Consider the following 17,143-nt stretch of genomic DNA (forward strand, 5'->3'; position numbering starts at 1 on the left):
AAACTGGCCCAGTTTTTTTTCAGTAGAGACTTTTTTTAACAGTGCCATGTGTGGTACATGGAGTGGTGCCTGTGGATCTATGCTTGATCAATGTGTGCTGCAATTTACAGCCCTCACTGTCTGTAGCTTTACTGAGCAGTAATGGAGGAAGTTGGGAACCTTATGCAGTCTTGCACAGTAGAGAATTGGAGGGATGATATGACCCAGGGAGCTTAAGGGCCAGGAATGGTCCTGTTAAGGACTTAGAAGGATCATTTCTTCAGTGTCATCATTTGCTTTGGTAACAATTCCCAGCCAAGCTAACATAGTGCTGTAAAGGAGCCTGAGTAGCTGTTGTCAGCCAAGGTGACAAATGTGCAGTGATTATTACTGAATGTGTCAGTCTGGCTGTTTTTATCCACCTGTGCATGATGCCTTGCCCACGTTTTTTTCTCCTTGCTGCTTTAATGTAAATGTTTTCTTGCATGCCTCTAATGAATGTCAATTATAATACAAATATCTTCCCCAAGCTATGCTGTGGCTTGGTTCTTTAATGTTCAGTTGTTCTAAAATGTGTTTCATTTGCTCTTCTGATAGTCTTGCCTGAAAAAGGCACATGCATGGATCTGTTTACCAAGATTGTTTCTCACTTGGCTGGTGTGTGTTAAGTTTGGATAAGAGGACATTCCTTGCCTGCCCTTTTTATTGTTGTTTTTGTGGTGTATTTCCCAATATATGAATTAGAAAGTTTTACTTTGTGATGTTCTTGAAGAGATGTTGTTCCTGTAAAATATGCTATGAGCAGACTGCCCCATAAAGTAGGACTATTAAATGCTTTCCACTCTCATATACTTCTCTTGAGTTGTTTTGTTACCTTGCTGATTCTTCTGTACATATTCTACTAAGAAATACATAATCTCTGTTTAAATTCTCTTTTTGGATTGTCTATATATTCATTGTTTCCTCCAGCAGATCTTTTTATGGTTTATTTCTGCTACTCTTAGTAACATAATGTTTACAGTAAATTCACGAATACAAGCCGCACTGAGTATAAGCCGCATCTCTGGGTGTTGGCAAATATTTCGGTTTTTGTCCATAAATAAGCCGCACCTGAATATAAGCCGCTCTGTCGTTCGCAGCGAAGACCCGCATGCAACAAAGTTGCCAAATACTACCAGAACCGCGGCATGGTGGGGGGTTTACTGGCTCAACTAAGGCTGTGCAGGCTCGGCCCGCTAGGGGCTGCTGATGGGGCCAGGTGGCCCAGCCCAGCACTGCCACTCGGGGCTGGCCACCGCCTCTGGGTTCGCTCGCCCTGGCCCCGCTCACGCCGCGGCGCCGACCAGGCACGGAGAGAGCGCCCTGCTCACGCCGTGGCGCTGGCCGGGCACGGAGCACCCCCTGCTCCCGCCACGGCGGTGGAGGGCGGGGGTAGAGCACCCCCCCTCCTCCCCGGGCCGTGGCAATGGCGGCGCGTCCCCCACCCCGTCCTCCCCGACCCGCGGCAATGGCGGCGCAGGGCCCCCGTCGGCTCCCCGGGCCACGGCAATGACGGCGCGCCCCCCCCCCCCCTCCTCCCCGAGCCGCGGCAATGGCGGCGCGCCCCTCCCCCGTCCTCCCCTGGGCTGCGGCAGAGGAGGGAAGAAGAGAGCTCTCCCACCTCTCTCCCCGCCCCCCGTGCTGCCTGCAGGGAGCCAGGGCAACACGGTAACACTGTAACAATCGCGGAATGCCGGCTTTTACTGGCAGGTGCTTGGCTTGACGCCCTGGCTGGCACGTCTGGGGTTGTAAATGTCAGAAAATTATTCACATATTAGCCGGCCCCAACTATTAGCCGCACTTCCGGGTTTCCACCAAAATTTCTGTCAAATTGCTGCGGCTTGTATTCGTGAAATTACTGTACTTTTTTTTTCCTGTTGTTAACTGAGACTATGAAGTTTCTAGGGCCATGGAGAAACTGTAGTTCTTATTACAGGCTAGTCTTATTGCCGTGGCTTGGAGACTTTGGTATCCATGCCTTCTTTATGCTAAGTTTGGATTTCCACACGACTCTAACACAAATAAGAGTACGATGAAATAGAAGACTCATACTTTAGAATCCTGGGTATCTTAGTAGGTATGTCTCACAACTGGTGGTGTCACAGCTTCACCAATTTCTGTACTGGGAAAAGAAGGTCCAGCCTAACTGGAGCTGGCAGAGCTGAACTCATTTGTGTTGGTCATGAAGTTGGTCTAGGTCTGGAAGCTTAGGCAGCAGTAGCTCAGGATAACATGTTTCCAGCAGAGTGTTCTGAGAGCACTGATTAGGGCTGTTGGATTGCATTAAGGACGTGGAAGAAAAGGCTTTGGGTTAGTTTCATTTCTCTTCACACATGAGTTACTGCAGTTGCTTTACTTGTCATCTTTTGAGTATGTTGCTACAGAGAAAAGGACGAAAAGACGAGAATGAGTTGCTAAATCTTGAGGTACTTGTACAGGAAAACATACTGCTTGCTACCATAATTATTTTTAAAGACAGTCCAATTCCAGAATCTCTAATAAGGATATCTGTATTAAGTTTATCTGTATTGTAAATTCATGCCTAAACTTGACAGCCTATAGAGAAGGTAATTTTCCTTTGATTTGGTTAAGTTTTTCTATGGGTTGTATTGTTTGAAATAATTCTGTTGCCTTCTTCTTTTCTAGCAATTTTGCCAGGAAATTGTCTTCTGGAAATTCTATGGGTATGAATTATAACAGAAGTTTGATCTTTGGTGTTACACAGTTGCTGTATTACAGTTTTGGGTTTTTTTTTTTTAATTTGTCTTTTCCAAGTGAGGTCAAGGTCAATAACAATTGCACCTTGTAAAGAAAAAGCTTAGGTAACTCCTACTCAAATGTGCTTAAATGTACATGAGTACTTCTTGAATTTCTGTTCCATCTCTTTGAATGTGCCTTTTCTTTCCATGTTTTCAGCACTCTTTTGGTGAAACGCTTATTTTCAGCCTCAAAGGCTGGGGTAGCTGGGACTGTTCTGCTCTCTTTCCCAGCTTTTCTTTGAAAATCTCCTTCTCCTGTGAAAATGTGCTGACAGATTCTCTCTCATGTGCCTTGATTTGCCAAGTGATACATGCTGCGAGTACCACTAAATGCCTTCATATCCGACTGTGCAGGAGATTTTGGTATTATTTGCTTATTCATATACAACTGTTTGAAAAATTAAGCATGTACAGGCATATTGTTGTGATCTGGCCCCGGAGCAATGAAGTTGTTGTTCTGAGTTCAATACAGAGTGATGGTACCCTGCCAGCTGAAAATCTCATCTTCAGATTTTTCATCATGCTTTTGTGTCTGTAGCGGAAACCTCATGAATTAGCCTCTCATAAGAGCTGCTTTTAGGTGCTGCAGGTTGGGACTTCCATTTATTCCTTGAAGTAACAGGATTTTGAGCAGCAAGCCTGCAAACCTGAGCAACTTAAATGCTCAGTCAAGGGTATTTTTCCTCAGTTGGTAGCACAGCACAGTTAAGGATACGTGTCAATGAAGAGAATCCCTGTGGATAACTGGGTTTCTAGGATACAGCGTATGTTCTGTTTTAATTAGACAGTTACTCTTGTCTTCAGGCTCTCTGTCACTTCTTTGCTTGTAGAGATTTTATACTGATAATGCAGTATAAGAAGTAAAATTATTTTGTTTTAAGGATGTATTTTTTGATAGTGTGCAAAATGCTACTCACTGATCTGTCATCTACACTAAAAAAGAGGCTAATAGAAGTTTAATGGGTCTTTTCAAAAATTTCCAGGATCTGCATTTTGGTGGACACTGCAGTGTTGAGTATGAACATAAAGCTTTTTGCTAGTCATTTAGTTTGGTGAAAACTGACACTGGCTGCTTAGAGACTAAAAATCAAGTTGCCATGCAGAGAGCAATTAAAAAAGGAAAAAAAAAAAAAAGGAAGTGGGGGGGAAGGAGAGCTTTCCCATTTTAAAAATTTGACCTGGTTATCTCAATGAGCAAATCTGATGAGAGTTTTTCTTAGAATTAACATTTGTAAAGTCAATTCAAGTTTGTGTGTACTTTATCTCTAACATATGGCTTCCCACACAATGATGTCATGTACAACTACGTGCCAAAAAAAGCATGAATGCTCCCAGCAAAAGCTACACTTTGAACTAGAATTTGATTTGCGGTTTCTGTGCCTGTGTGTGCGTGGCCAGGCAGCTGGTCACGTTAAAGCACCGAGCTCTACACGAAGCCACTGCTTTCCTCAGCTCTGGGTGACAGTCTGCAGGAAGGCACAGTGGCCAGGGAAGGCTTCTGTGTCATGAACGTCTACTTCTCTCCCCTCTTATATGTTGGAAAGCTTGTGAATTGTCATGTCTAATTTACTTCCGAGGAGTTCTAGAGAGGGACTGTCAGCTCGAGGCATCTTGATGCTTTAAGAGCTTCGTGCAGTTCCACAAGGGAGGATTTCTCTATCCTTGGGTTTGCAGGTGTTGTGTAGGCATAACAAACTGTTCTGTGCATGGGCTTTGTTCCCAGCCCACTTCTTAGCTGAGTCATGGGTTTCCAAAGGTTGTAATAATGTTTGGGAGGTGGTTCTCACTTTTTGCTTGTTTTTATGGAGTGGCTCACTTAGACTCCCTCTGTATGTTCTCCTGCTCTTACTGCCCGATCTGGTGGTCTGTTTGCTACCTCTTGTTACAGAAAGCTTTCATTGGGTTGCATGGTTTTTGACCTCTTTCATGCAAAACAGAATGTGTTACAGTGGCATGAAATAAAGAGAAGCTATGGGTTCTTTTTCTTTCAATCTGCCCTTTACTGCAAACTACTGCAGGGTCCTGTTCTGTTCAGCAGTAGGTGTGTTAGGAGGATTCCTGGATCAGAGATCACAAGTTTTCTCCTGAGCTCTTCCATTGGCCATGCAATGGAAGTTGGAATCTCAGACTGCCTATGGGTCTTTAATGTGATGGTTACCAGCAAAAGTCCTAAAGGAAGTTTAGAGGGTAGCTTTAATGTTGGAGTAAGAAAATGTCAATGCCAGTGCATGGCATTACAGATTCATTGTTATTGCTTGCCAAACGCAAGAGTTCATGAGGATTTCATAGTGTATTTTGTGACTGGAGTATGAAATGCAGTTAGGCTGCCTTCTACTAAAACTCTCTCTTTACAAAGCCTTCCTAACCGTGCTGGCCAGCAGGCACGGGATTTGTCTTTGCCCCTTTGGCTGTTGGTGCATGCTTTCTCCTCACACAGAGATGGAAGCTTGTGCTTATTTGCTGTGCAGCAAGGGGAGGTTCTTGTCTACTTGCACCTGGGCAGCAGCTGAGCCACAGCTGTGCATGTGGGTGAAGAATGACTAAGATGATCCTCTTATTTTTTGGCTACATATTCAAACCTGAAATATGTAAAAGTGGGTATGTACCTAGGCACTTACTTTGCCTGCTGCTTCCTAGCAACACTTACTTTCCTCATAATACTAGTTTTTCTGTCACAAAATTTTTTCATCAGCTGTAGTGAGAAAGAGGGCTGAGACAGCATAATTTTCCAATTTCATTACTTTCTCTTTTTTTTAGCCTTTCAGGTGGTACAAGCAGCTTAGTTAAAATTCGTATCTGCATGTGGTAAATGATGAGAGATTATTTTACAGTAAGAAAAATCAGCATCTTTGAGAGAGAACTGTTGGGACTTTGTACGGTCTGTGTCTCTTGCTGCCCTGAGAGTGCCCTGGGCAGGGGTGCAGCATATGTTTCAGGGAACAGAACCTTCCAAAATCTGCAGGGAGCCCCACAGAGGAGCTGCGAGCTGGAGCTTGGGAAGGGAGGGGCAGTTCAGGCTCCCATCCCCTCTTCTCCCTGGCTTTTATGTGCCAGGGGTAATTATTGTCACTGTTCAATCCATGCTTAATGCCTCCCAGAGAAGAAAGCAGACAGCTTTTTGTCTGCACATGCTTCTGTGACTGGTATTTTCCTGCAAGCCAGACACCTAAGAAATTTAGTTAGAGGCTTACACAAGGGAGCTATATAAATTTTTTGGAATGACCTAATACATACAAGCTCTTTTGGTGGAAGCTGAACTAAATGCTGTTAAATAAATTAGGAAATTATTAAGTGTTAAACTGTAGGAGGAAGAGTTAGGATTTTTTTCAGATACATTTGCATGTATCATTCTTTCTACCCTTGGGTGGTCTTGAGTCCTACACTGCATTCAATTTCCTACTTCCCATTTCTTGAAAAAAAAGTTAAAATATATGTTATCAAAATCTTCCCTTAAATGGGGTATGCTGCTCCATCCCATAATCAGGGAGATGTTTCAAGTGGTGAATATTCCTAGTGAGCTCATAGCTTTAATTTTAATGATTTGGGAGCTGTTGTTATGTAGTTAATCAGGAATTTTACCGTAATATTTGTAATATATGTAGTATTGATTGCCTTTCTACCTAAAATGCATCTGTTTGAAACAATGGGCAACAATAAAAGAGCAACTTTTCTTGTTACCTAAAAAAACCTAGCTTCTAAAATTTAATTTTGTTGGTCATTGTGTTAGTACACAGAAGATTTTTTTTTTAAGTGATACGTGTTTTGAACTGTTTTGTTGCTAGTCTGCTGGCATTTTCTGTTGTTTGCAAAGTTTATTAGTCATAACTTAGTTTATCAAAAATAGTAGAACAAAAATTACTGGTTCTGTTGTTAAGATTTAATTTTTATTGCAAGATTTCCTGTGTTTGTTGTCATGCCTGTACCTGTCTATGATTTAACATCTTTATAATACAGAAAATTACTATTTAGTAAATACTGGGAATTGTGGTAGTGTACAATAGCCATATCTTAATAATTGAGTGCAGAAAAGTGATGCAACTTTTTTGAAGTCACGTGACACATCAGTGGCAGAGGTCATTACATCTGGATCCCACATTTAAAAACTACATGGAAGTATATTTGTTTTAAATTAAGAAAATAGAAAAGTATATCAGTATACAATATAAATATATATTTAAAACATCTTTTCTTTATTACAGGTTATAAAATGGACATTACTTTTTAGCACTGCAGCTACAGGAAGGATGCAATCTGCATCCCTCTAATTGCTTTCTGGAAAAATGACTAGTCTAGTTCCGGGTTTATGTACTTGTGTAGTTTTCTGGCACGGAGACGTGGAGGTTTTTTTGCCACCAAAGAAGTCTGCAGACTGCAGCAGTCCTTTGCTGTAGTTGTGAGAAAGTTCTGTCCTTCCCAAATTCACGTGTGTCTGCAGCAACCTTGGCTGTAAATATGGATTTGGCAGTTTCAGGGGTCACTCTGTCCAGTGACAGGTTCCATAACTTGTGAATTGCTTGTGACTCCTACTAGTTTTGGGGAGGGTGGGGAGCAGGAGCAGCGGATTTCCTATGTTGATTGCTCCTCCCATGTCCCAATGTCATTGTCTGAGCTGTGGCATTGTACTGGTGCCATCTGTGACTCCTATAGCCCCTGCCACCAGTGCTCGCCTTTGCTGTAGCTTGGGATCACAGCTTTGTTCCCTAAGCTATCTATTCTTTTTCATAACGTTATCAGCCTGGCCGAGTTTGGCTTGTCTGATGTGAGCCCAGCACCACTGCTCCTGAAGAGAACGGGACCCATCAGCCGACAGTAACAGCTGTGCAAACAAACAAGTCGGCGTTGATACTCATCAATAGCTTTGTGCAGCCGTGGCATTGAGATGCAGCAGAACATGTGCAGTCTGTCTGCTTCCTTTGTCCCACGGTACAGCCAGATCGCGCTCCGCACTGATGAGGCCGATTGTCATGCCGTGGTGCGCCTTCTCCTCCTTCCTTTTTTTCCTTTGCTTTTCCTGCCTCTTTGTAGGCTGTCTGGCTGCTCCAAACACATCTGCCACGCGTCCCATCTGCTCTCTCTGAGAGGCACGCTCAGTCCTGACAAGCACTATTCAAGTGGTGCACTGTTCTGTGGAGTTGACAGAAAACACTAATTTGTGTTATTAATGGCATATCACTAATGCTCCCTGCTTCTAAAACACTAAGCAAAGTAAATAGGGTGGAACATCAACTTGTGAACTTGCCGGTGGGTTTTTTCAAAATCCTGCTTGTGTAGGTGAATCTTTCCTATTCCATTTACCATAGGTAACACTGTTCTTACTTTGTCTTAAAGCTTGTAACTTTTTCAAGACACAGTGTGTTTTCTTTCAAAAAATGAAACGTTTCTTTCAGAAGTCGTGTTCTTTCCTTCCTGGCATCAGTGGCAAGATTCTGTATGTTAAGAGGCAAGACACAAGTGTGTGATGAAATTATTGTTTACTATTTCTTTGTCTTTCAAGGAAAAAATATTATTGGATCAACCAAAAAGTTTTGAAAACCATATTCTGAAGTCAGAAAGAATTTAAAGCCTTAGCTGTTCTGCATGTCTGTTGGGCAGCTTAGGGTTATGCCCTTAACTCTTCAGAACGTATTTTCTGTGACATTTACTTGCTTCCAGCAGGATCTTGCCATGTGCCAGGTCCCCTGTCAAGCTGAACAAAAATGAAGTGTGTCTCTGTGGGTGAAGGAACAAGATGGTACACAGCATAGGCATAGATAGGCAGTAGAATTGTTTTTGTGGAATCACCTGTAGCTTTGAGTCAAAGATTTGTGGAGATACCTGACCAAATGTGCAGTTACTAAGTAGTATTAGTATTCAGTTCTGCCTGGTCATATTAACTGTCGGCTATATCAGCCCCACGTTTACCACGCTCATTATGTTGAAGCTGTCACTGCCGCCTTGTGTAGTGCTGCAGAGATTTGCAACACGAAGCTGTGGTGCATGAGGAGTAACCTTCTGTGTTACCATGTTTGTCTGCAATGTGGAATTTACTGTAAGCAAGAGTTAGGTGTCCAAAGTACCAAGTTGGGTGGGATTTTACAGGGCTGCCTAAAAGGAAATGCACATGCATATAGGGAGAGAAGTGATTCATTTTGACAGCGTTTGTTTCATAGCCTTGTTAGTCTTCCTTTAGTAACTCCCTGGTTACTCAAAATGTCACAAAGAGGAAAGTAAAGGTTGGGAGTCAAAGAATGAGGACAGGGAGGCTTCTAGCAATGAAAAAAATGTTGAGCAACTTTTGGTCAGCTAGCAGAGCTGTGTCAGGGTACATTTTGGTTCTGTGCTTCTTGGACGCTGCTTTGTCTGGTGCTCATGTTAACTCCTTGTGAAAGCTATTATTCCGTGGTGCCTACACTGTTCTACACTGTGTCATGTTCAAGCGTCTGACCTCTGTTGAAGAGGTTGAGAATGAACTTGTTTACTTGTCTTACATAGCTTTTACAAGAGTGTTTTTTCTTGTCTTTTTTTTCTTCACCTGAAAGCATTGTAAGGCAATATGTTTTATCATCATACCCCAACTAAGCATCATAAAGCTGGTAACACCTACAGTGAGTTTGAGGAGGAAAAAATGGATTGGGACTGCTTGAGAGAATAGTGTCTGTTATGCTGCAAAACATTGTGCATGGAATTTGTAATATAAAGGATATAATTGCAGCACTCACTTGGTTAGGTGTGATCAGTGTTACAGTGGTAAGCATTGACTGTCCTAGTTGTGCTTTTCAGATCAGCACCTTCAAAATTTATGAAGTCGGTGTTTCAGCACTTGAAAAGTTGTGTCAAGGAGTTTAGCAAACAGACCAGGGAGAAGGGGATAAACAGCAGTTTATCACCTCTGGAAAGTGGTGTTGGACACTGGAAAACAGAGAGGTGAGCTATTCCTGCAGGACTTTCCGTGGGTTACTGAGTTCAAGGCATCTTCTAAAGGATCACAGATGTAGTTGCAGTTGAGCTGTGTATTGTATCATTTGTCAAGTGCTTTGTACGGTGTATGCTTGTTTTTATTTTAAATGGTCCCTGGTGGTTTAATGGGATGTGATTCCTGCCCCCCCAACCTTGTTAATGTGTGTTACCAGTAGACTTCAGCAGCACTGCCTTGACACTCCCATATGAAAATAGGGTGATCAGGCATGATAGATAACTTAAATGTTTTGTCTTGGTTTAGTTTAGGTTTACCAATTCTAATATACTCAATTTCCATTGTGTGGTAGGATTAGGAGCAAAAACAAGGCAGGCCTAAAACTTTAAAGGGTAAAAAGAAGACCTTTATTAACAATACAGAGAAAAAGAAATTCAGAATGAGGCTTTTAGACTATGTCCTCTTCTCCCCACATTTCTTAACAATCAGATCCAAAGATACTTTAGTCAGTCTTTTATTTGAATAATCACTTCAGTTTACTTCAAGGAGAGGAGTTTTTTTCTTGTTTGGCTATAGCGATTTTTTCTAAGAGAAAAATAAAGTTCTCTTGTGTCTTCACTTTCATGATTAGCATCTACCTGGGAAAAATTTGCAAATCGTGAAACTCCTTCCATCTTCACAGCCTTCCCAGAGTTGTGTTTGTGGGCCATGTCAAACTCATGGGGTATTACTTTTTAAGGGCAAGCTGTTCAAAAGCAAAAGTTCTCTTCATCTCTTTTTTCCATCAAATGTCTCTGTTCATATTTTCATTCTCTAGAACAGAGATTCCCCCTTTCTTTCGGGGCAAAAACAAAAACAAAACAAAACAAATCCTTTGCAGCATGGCCTGGCCCAGCCCATGCACCTTCTGTGTGAAATTTTAACCCTCCCAATGCTTGGATAAGACTCACAGACCTCTTATCCTCCTCCTTTGAGGAAGAAGTAAAATAGAGCAGACAGGAAATACACTGAAGTCAGTGAAGTAAGAGCAAAGTTTCCAGATAGGAAGAGATTGAGGAGACACTGTGGAAGTTAGCTGAAAAACTCTTTTTGTAAGCTATAGAGTAGACTGTATTGCATTGAAAATTCCTATAAATCGTGGAGAAAACATGGGGGAAAAGAGAAAAAAAGACTTCTTACTTTTACCAGTATGATTCATGGAGGCAAAGTAACTTCTCTAATTAGTTTCCCAGACTGTCAGTTATTAAATCAGCCTTCAATTGACCCATCAACTCACAGAAAGAATTCCCATAGAGGAAAACCCCAAAGTATATCCTCCTCCTATGTAACTTCAATGCAAAACCAGCACAGGCGTGATAAATAACTTAAATGCTTTGTGTGTACCCTTGAAAACTGTTCTGTTGCAATTTTCTGTGATTTCCTTTAATAATTCAACACTGAATGCTATTAATCCAGTGTCAATATTTCAGGAAAGTAATCAGCGTTTTCTCTGCCAAACTCATCTGTGCTTGGAAAAGCTTATATACAGATCTTCTCTGTAACCCAAGGATGCTTTTGTGAGAGAGGAGAGTATTTTGTTTGTTGAAATATGTAGTGAATTCTCAATTTTTTCTTCCTTGTGTTTGAACCTGGCCATTACTACTCAAACTCATCAAACTAGAGGAGTGAAAGCTTTATTGCAGATGGTCTATAAAGGGAGCAGTGCTATGGAGGGCTGTGAATAAATATAGCAATTGTGTAATGAAACAATTTGTCAGTGACTGCTAAGAGGCCAGACTTCAGATGAATAGTGGACGATGTAAACATAACATTTTACAGACATGTCACAACATGTTTGCAAATTCTTGTTGATACCAGGTCCACATTTGCGTCATGAAAAAGGGAACCCCTCTTCATCTCTAGTGTCACTCATTTCTGATATGAGAGGGAGGATCTGGTCCATGAAACAGTAGAACTGCTAGTGACTTAATATTAAGTATCTTAAGAAACAATAAAATCAGAGGAATTTAAGGGATACTAAAGGAAAACAGAACAACTTAAATTCTGTAGATTTTCCCCTGCATTGTTCCTTGTTATCCGTTTTGGTGTGTTTGCTTGGTGATACCATTAGTTGCCATGCAGTGTAGCCTTGCACAGGTAAGAGGGAGCCACTTTCTGCTCTTCCATGGGGCTTACTGGAGTGCTGCTGTAAAGAGATGTGTCAGTACCTTCAGAGGAGCTTGTGTTGTCCTGCTCATTTCCAAGGAATGGAGTTTCACAAGAAATCTGACTATTTATGCTGACTTGATTGTGGAGGGGTTTTACTTACTGGGAGGCTTTGTCTTCACCCTTGAATTCTGGGCAGTTGTCTCCAGAAATACTGTGTGAGGTTTGCTCATAGCGATCTTTCTACTTGTGCTGATCTGTTGTATTTTGGCTTTTCTTTCTCTCTCCCTGTTGATCTAGATGAGACATCCTTGGAACATCAGAATTTTTCCTTTTTCTCAGCGGCGCGTGAAAGCGTATCAGACAGCAGGACACAAACGGCCTTAGCAAAAAATACTTCGGAGTCCCAAGAAAGTAATTTGCTTGGAACAGTTTTATCATCAGTTACCACTTCCTTTGATGGGACTTCACTTAGCCAAGAAGAAACAGCCAGGATTTTAGAAGGGAGAAGTACACCATTGGTAGATGTCTCTGTAAGGAGCAATGAGGCATTCCTAAGTGATGATGAATTTATTAGCTCCTTTTCAAAGGCAGTGTGGACTCCTCCCGTGAAGTCTTTTGCAGTTTTAACAGATCAGCACTCAGTTAATACAGTAGAGCCATCAAGAGAAATGTTAGAAACTGTGTTGCTAACACCTTCATTATCTGTCCTTTCTTCTCTGTATGATATCTCAGAAACAGCACAGCAGAAGACTCCGTTGAGTGCTGCCCCTGAACGCAGCCACACTCTTATGGAACTAAAGCCTTTTGTACCAGATCGTGAAATGCTAACAGCAAGCAGAGACTTGCTGTTGTACCCTCCAAATACAGCTGTTCCTTTCACTTCCATTCCTTCTGACATGGGAGTTGTGGCACAGGAAAATATTAATGCAAGTTTAACAGCTCTGCCTTTTGGGGCTGCTTCAGAAGGATCACCTCTTCATGGCAAGCTGCTGGGTGAAACCAGCCCTGGGGCCCCAGATGCCACAGCACAAGGTTCAGACCTGTATGGTGATGTTTACACCCATGTGAGCAGCGGGGAAGCAGAATCTCTCAGTCGAAGGACTTATCCCACTCCAAGCATTCCCTGGGCCACGCCAGCTTCAGCAACCGGTGCTGAGCCTACTTTATTTCCTATTAGTCTTCCACTTGTGTCTTTCCCTCTTGATTCAACTGCCATTTCCATGAACTCTAATACAATTCTTAATGCCAGCCTGTTTACACATAAATTCTCCACTACAGCACCAAATTTGCCTGCTGGTTCAGAAATACCGAGTCAATCAGAGCTTGTTAGTGAGCTCAAGAGTCCAGTGCCTTTCACGAGATCATACAGTTACTGTCTGTATTGCGACTCAGTTTCACTTCTGCCGGAAGCAGGCTTTGCCACAGAACATGATGTGGGCTCAGGTGATTATGTTGAAACTTTGTCCATCAAAGCCTCTGAAGTACAAGGCATAACTGCATTTACAACCATAATTACAGATGGGTATGAATTAGAAGAACCTACACCTGAGATTTTTGATACTTCTTTTCCATCAAGGCCAGTTGTTTCACTTTCTTCAAGATTTGCAGAAATCCCTGACTCAAGCATGTTTTTATTAAGCACTACAGACACTAGAACACCTATAACAATATCTCCCTCCTACCATCAGCTTCCTGGTGAAACGTCACTGAACATCTCTCTTTCCCAGACCCTCCCTGTTCTGGAAACAATTTCATTGACTCCGAGCACTCATGTGGAACTTCCTGGTGCCACCACTGTTCTGTTGAACTCTGCCATCATCCCCAGTGAGCCAGTAGCATCATTTGCAATCAGTCAGACAACCTTGCTGGAATTGCCAGAATTAATGCCATCAGAATCTATGGTTTTGCTTGGCAAGACATCTACAAGGGACGAACTGTCTTCAAATATTTCAGATTTTCCATCCAGTCTTTTATCAACAGCATTTCTTATTGAATCTAGCTATTTGTCTTTATCACTGACCATCCTAAGTTCTTACTCTGTCATGCAAAGTGATATATCAACACTCTTACCTCAGACCTCGTTGACTGGGACTTCAGTGCTTTCTGAGGATGCTGCCAGCTGGGACTTAGCTACCGCTGTCAGCTCCACCACTGATGTTGAGGTTTCTCAGTTACATCTTGGCCAAACATCCTACTTTTATTCAAATGCATCGTCCCTTCCAGATGCACAGAGTCCTGAAATAATGCCATCATCAGATTTTCACTCAGAGTCATCTATGTTTCTGGAAGCATCCTCGGTACTGCCAGTGGGCTCTGAAGTTGTGTTTACCTCAGCTGCCACAGGAGCTACCTCTCAGCTGGAGCCTTCACTCTCCACCTCTCACTCTGTGACTCCTACCCTGGTGCTAGCCACTTCCGACACCCAGTCTGTTACCAGCAGCACCTTGCTCACTGAAACAAATCTGATCTCTTCGTTTACTACCTTTCCAGCAACTCCTGTCTTAAACGTATCTTCATCTCTACTTTCAACTGCTCTGGGATCTGATGAGGATATTGGTGCTACAGTTAACCCCACGCTGCTTTTAACATCTGGCAGCAGGGGCAGTGCCCCCACAGCCCTTCCTCCCACAGACCCTGACAACCTCACATCAGATGTTGACACCATCAGCGTAATTCCCTTTCCTACAGCATCTCTGTCTGTGACCTCGTCGTTTGCTCCCTCCCAATTTCCTCTGACTCCTAGCCCTTCCCCTGGATATGAAGTTTCATCTGGAAGCAGTGTAACTGCTGGTGCTGATGCATCAACTCCTTCTACCACTGTCACCAGTGCTATGGACAGCCCAGGGACAATCTCCTCCACCCCTCTGAGGACCACTACTCCATCTGAAGTGGTGGTTGTAACCTCTGCTGTGACTACTACCAGGCAGCCGTATGTCTGCGACATCACCGTTCCCGACGCCTACCTAGTTACTGCGGGTAAGATATTCCCAGCATTTTCATTTTGGTTTTCAGAAGCCGCTGTAATATGACCCCCTAGCTAAACTGCAGATTTTGGATTAGCTAAATGAACCTTTCAAAGAAACATGGCAGAAATTTAGACAAAGAGCTGTAAAAGCATTGATTTATCATTTACTGTTAAAAATAATAGAGTTCACTTGAAAAAAGTCCATTTTGAGAGTTACGAATACATTACACTGCCACAGAGAATTAAATTGTCCTCAAAAATTGCTGATGCATATGTACAAGTGTGCTGAGTTAGAGGCTGCTTTATCATTTCATTGGTTGTAAATGAATGTTACTGTCATGGTACTGTTCTGCCAAATTGTTTAATGTTCTGACTGAGTAAGTTTCTCCTTTCAGTTGTTGCTGCTGTTTATTTAAAAAAACACCTGCATATGAGGTAATGTTGTAATGTGTAAGAGGAGAATTGGTTTAAAAAACGTGTGGGTTTTGTAACCATGTTTATAATTTTACCTTACTAGCTTATGTTTTTATTTTACCTCCTCCCGTACTTACTTGTATTTGGTGTGTTTGTAACCAGAAAAAGCGACACTGGTGTGTTTCAAAATTGTCTTAGCATCTGTGTTTGCTTTTCTGGTGTTTTCCTGCCTCTTCCTAGCTTGTTAACAAAACAGTGCTAGCAAACTAATCCACGGCAGCTGCAGAAGTGCTGCATTTTCGTGGTGAGCAATATTTTTTCTCTTAAGACTTATCTGCAAGAAATAAAGCAGGATGAGCATAATCTCATCCTCCAGATACGCAGGTGATCTAGGTATGCTAGTGATGAGGAAGACTTTTTTAAAATGTAATTTGAGTACTTTTATAGGCAAGTTACTGATGGAAAGTAAATTAAGGATGACAACACAACACTTTTCAGTTGTTTGCTTAACCCATAGTCACAGTGTTAGCTGTGACTGTAACAGACATGACATCCATTGGTATGTGGGGATTTTAAAGCTCTTCCTTACACTATATATATCCCTTTCATTAATTAATGTCATGTTTGTTTACTTTTTATTTAAGAGAAAAGTAGATGCATATTTTCTGTGGCGTTTTTCTGACCTTAGCTGCATTCCATGCATTGCCTACAAAACTTTTAACTGTGTTGTGACAGCAGACTCACAAGTCAGACTGAATATGCTGCTACTTTCCCATTTGAATGCCTCAATGGCTCTTTAAAAGTTTCTTTTATCAGAATGCTAAAGATGTTAGCTGTGGTCAAAACAAGAGAAAATAAACTTACAGTTCCTTAAACTTTACTCGGTCACTTTTTAGTATAGAGTCACACCTTCACCCATGTCCTTATTGTTCATCTTACCTGTTGGATGCAGCTGATCTCGCTACCTGCTTCTTCATGCACTGCACAATTGAAAATGCAGCTTTGAATAAAAACTTAAGAGATGAAGCTAAAATGTATTTTCTGACTGACATTAATTTCTAGTGCTGGCCCGAAGAGCTGTTCTACGAAATGTCAGTGAGTCCATCAAAGAAGTGCTCAGAGTTCAGTTCAGGAGATCAGTAGAGCTAGAGGTAAGTGGTATGAAGTGTGTACAAGAACTCTTCGATCAATGTAACATAATAGGAGTTTAGTTCACAAGTTAAAACAGTAGTTCAAACAGTCCGTAGATACTGTATCAGAGAGCTTTATTTTAACTTAAATGTTTGGTCAGGATTCTTTTTTGATGTGAACATGATGTCAACTTTTTTACTTTTAGAATGCCATCGTTTTCTAGGGCATTTCTAAGATTTTCTTGGTTTTGTTAGAGGTGAGCAAACTCTGTCCAGAATCTACTGCTCACTTCCTTTTTCTAGTGAATTGAAACTGAAGAATCTTTACTCTTCAAAATGCCTGTTAAGCAGGTTTGTTTGCTCTGCTAGCTGATTATGTACTTATCACTTTAAACAAGATGAAACCTAATGCACAACCTTTTGCTATTTTATAAGTGAGACCACCGACAGGGGAGGTGGTGGAATCCCAAATGCCTGATTTGGCAGATGAAAAGGTAAGGGGAAAAGAATCAGGTGTGCAATAGTAAGATGTTGTTTCTAAGCCTTCAGGTAGAAGGTAAGGACTCCTGTCCTTACTCCCCTCACAGGAATAGCTATGCTCTTGGGTTTTTCTGGAATCTTTCTCTGCTTTGATGTTCAAGGAATCATCTTGGAACAAGATTTCAATATTGTTTTCTAACTTCCAAGTGATCGTCTAGTTGAGATAAGGGTTAAAGGTTCTATTCCCCACCTCGTTCTCAAACCCTCTGAGTAGTAAAGACATAGGGGTGGTTCAGGGGTAGCTTTGTTCTATAACCAGATACTTCAGTGGTGAGGA

The 17,143-nt window shown here is 41.9% G+C and overlaps 1 protein-coding gene across 4 annotated transcripts in view; it reads left to right on the forward strand.

The window, feature by feature from the left end:
* Nucleotides 1-17,143, forward strand: part of KIAA1549 (KIAA1549 ortholog) — a 141,588-nt gene that overhangs the window by 56,408 nt on the left and 68,037 nt on the right. For 2 of the 4 annotated variants that reach the window (XM_033057075.2, XM_033057076.2), the window contains exons 2-3: nucleotides 12,115-14,793; nucleotides 16,259-16,347. In XM_033057075.2, the coding sequence (XP_032912966.1) occupies nucleotides 12,115-14,793; nucleotides 16,259-16,347 (2,768 nt within the window). Of the gene's footprint in view, nucleotides 1-12,114; nucleotides 14,794-16,258; nucleotides 16,348-17,143 lie in introns of those variants that run through there. The other 2 variants (XM_033057077.2, XM_033057078.2) reach the window with 1 other exon arrangement.

This window comes from Catharus ustulatus, chromosome 4, assembly GCF_009819885.2.
Source record: "Catharus ustulatus isolate bCatUst1 chromosome 4, bCatUst1.pri.v2, whole genome shotgun sequence".
NCBI classification, from domain to species: domain Eukaryota; kingdom Metazoa; phylum Chordata; class Aves; order Passeriformes; family Turdidae; genus Catharus; species Catharus ustulatus.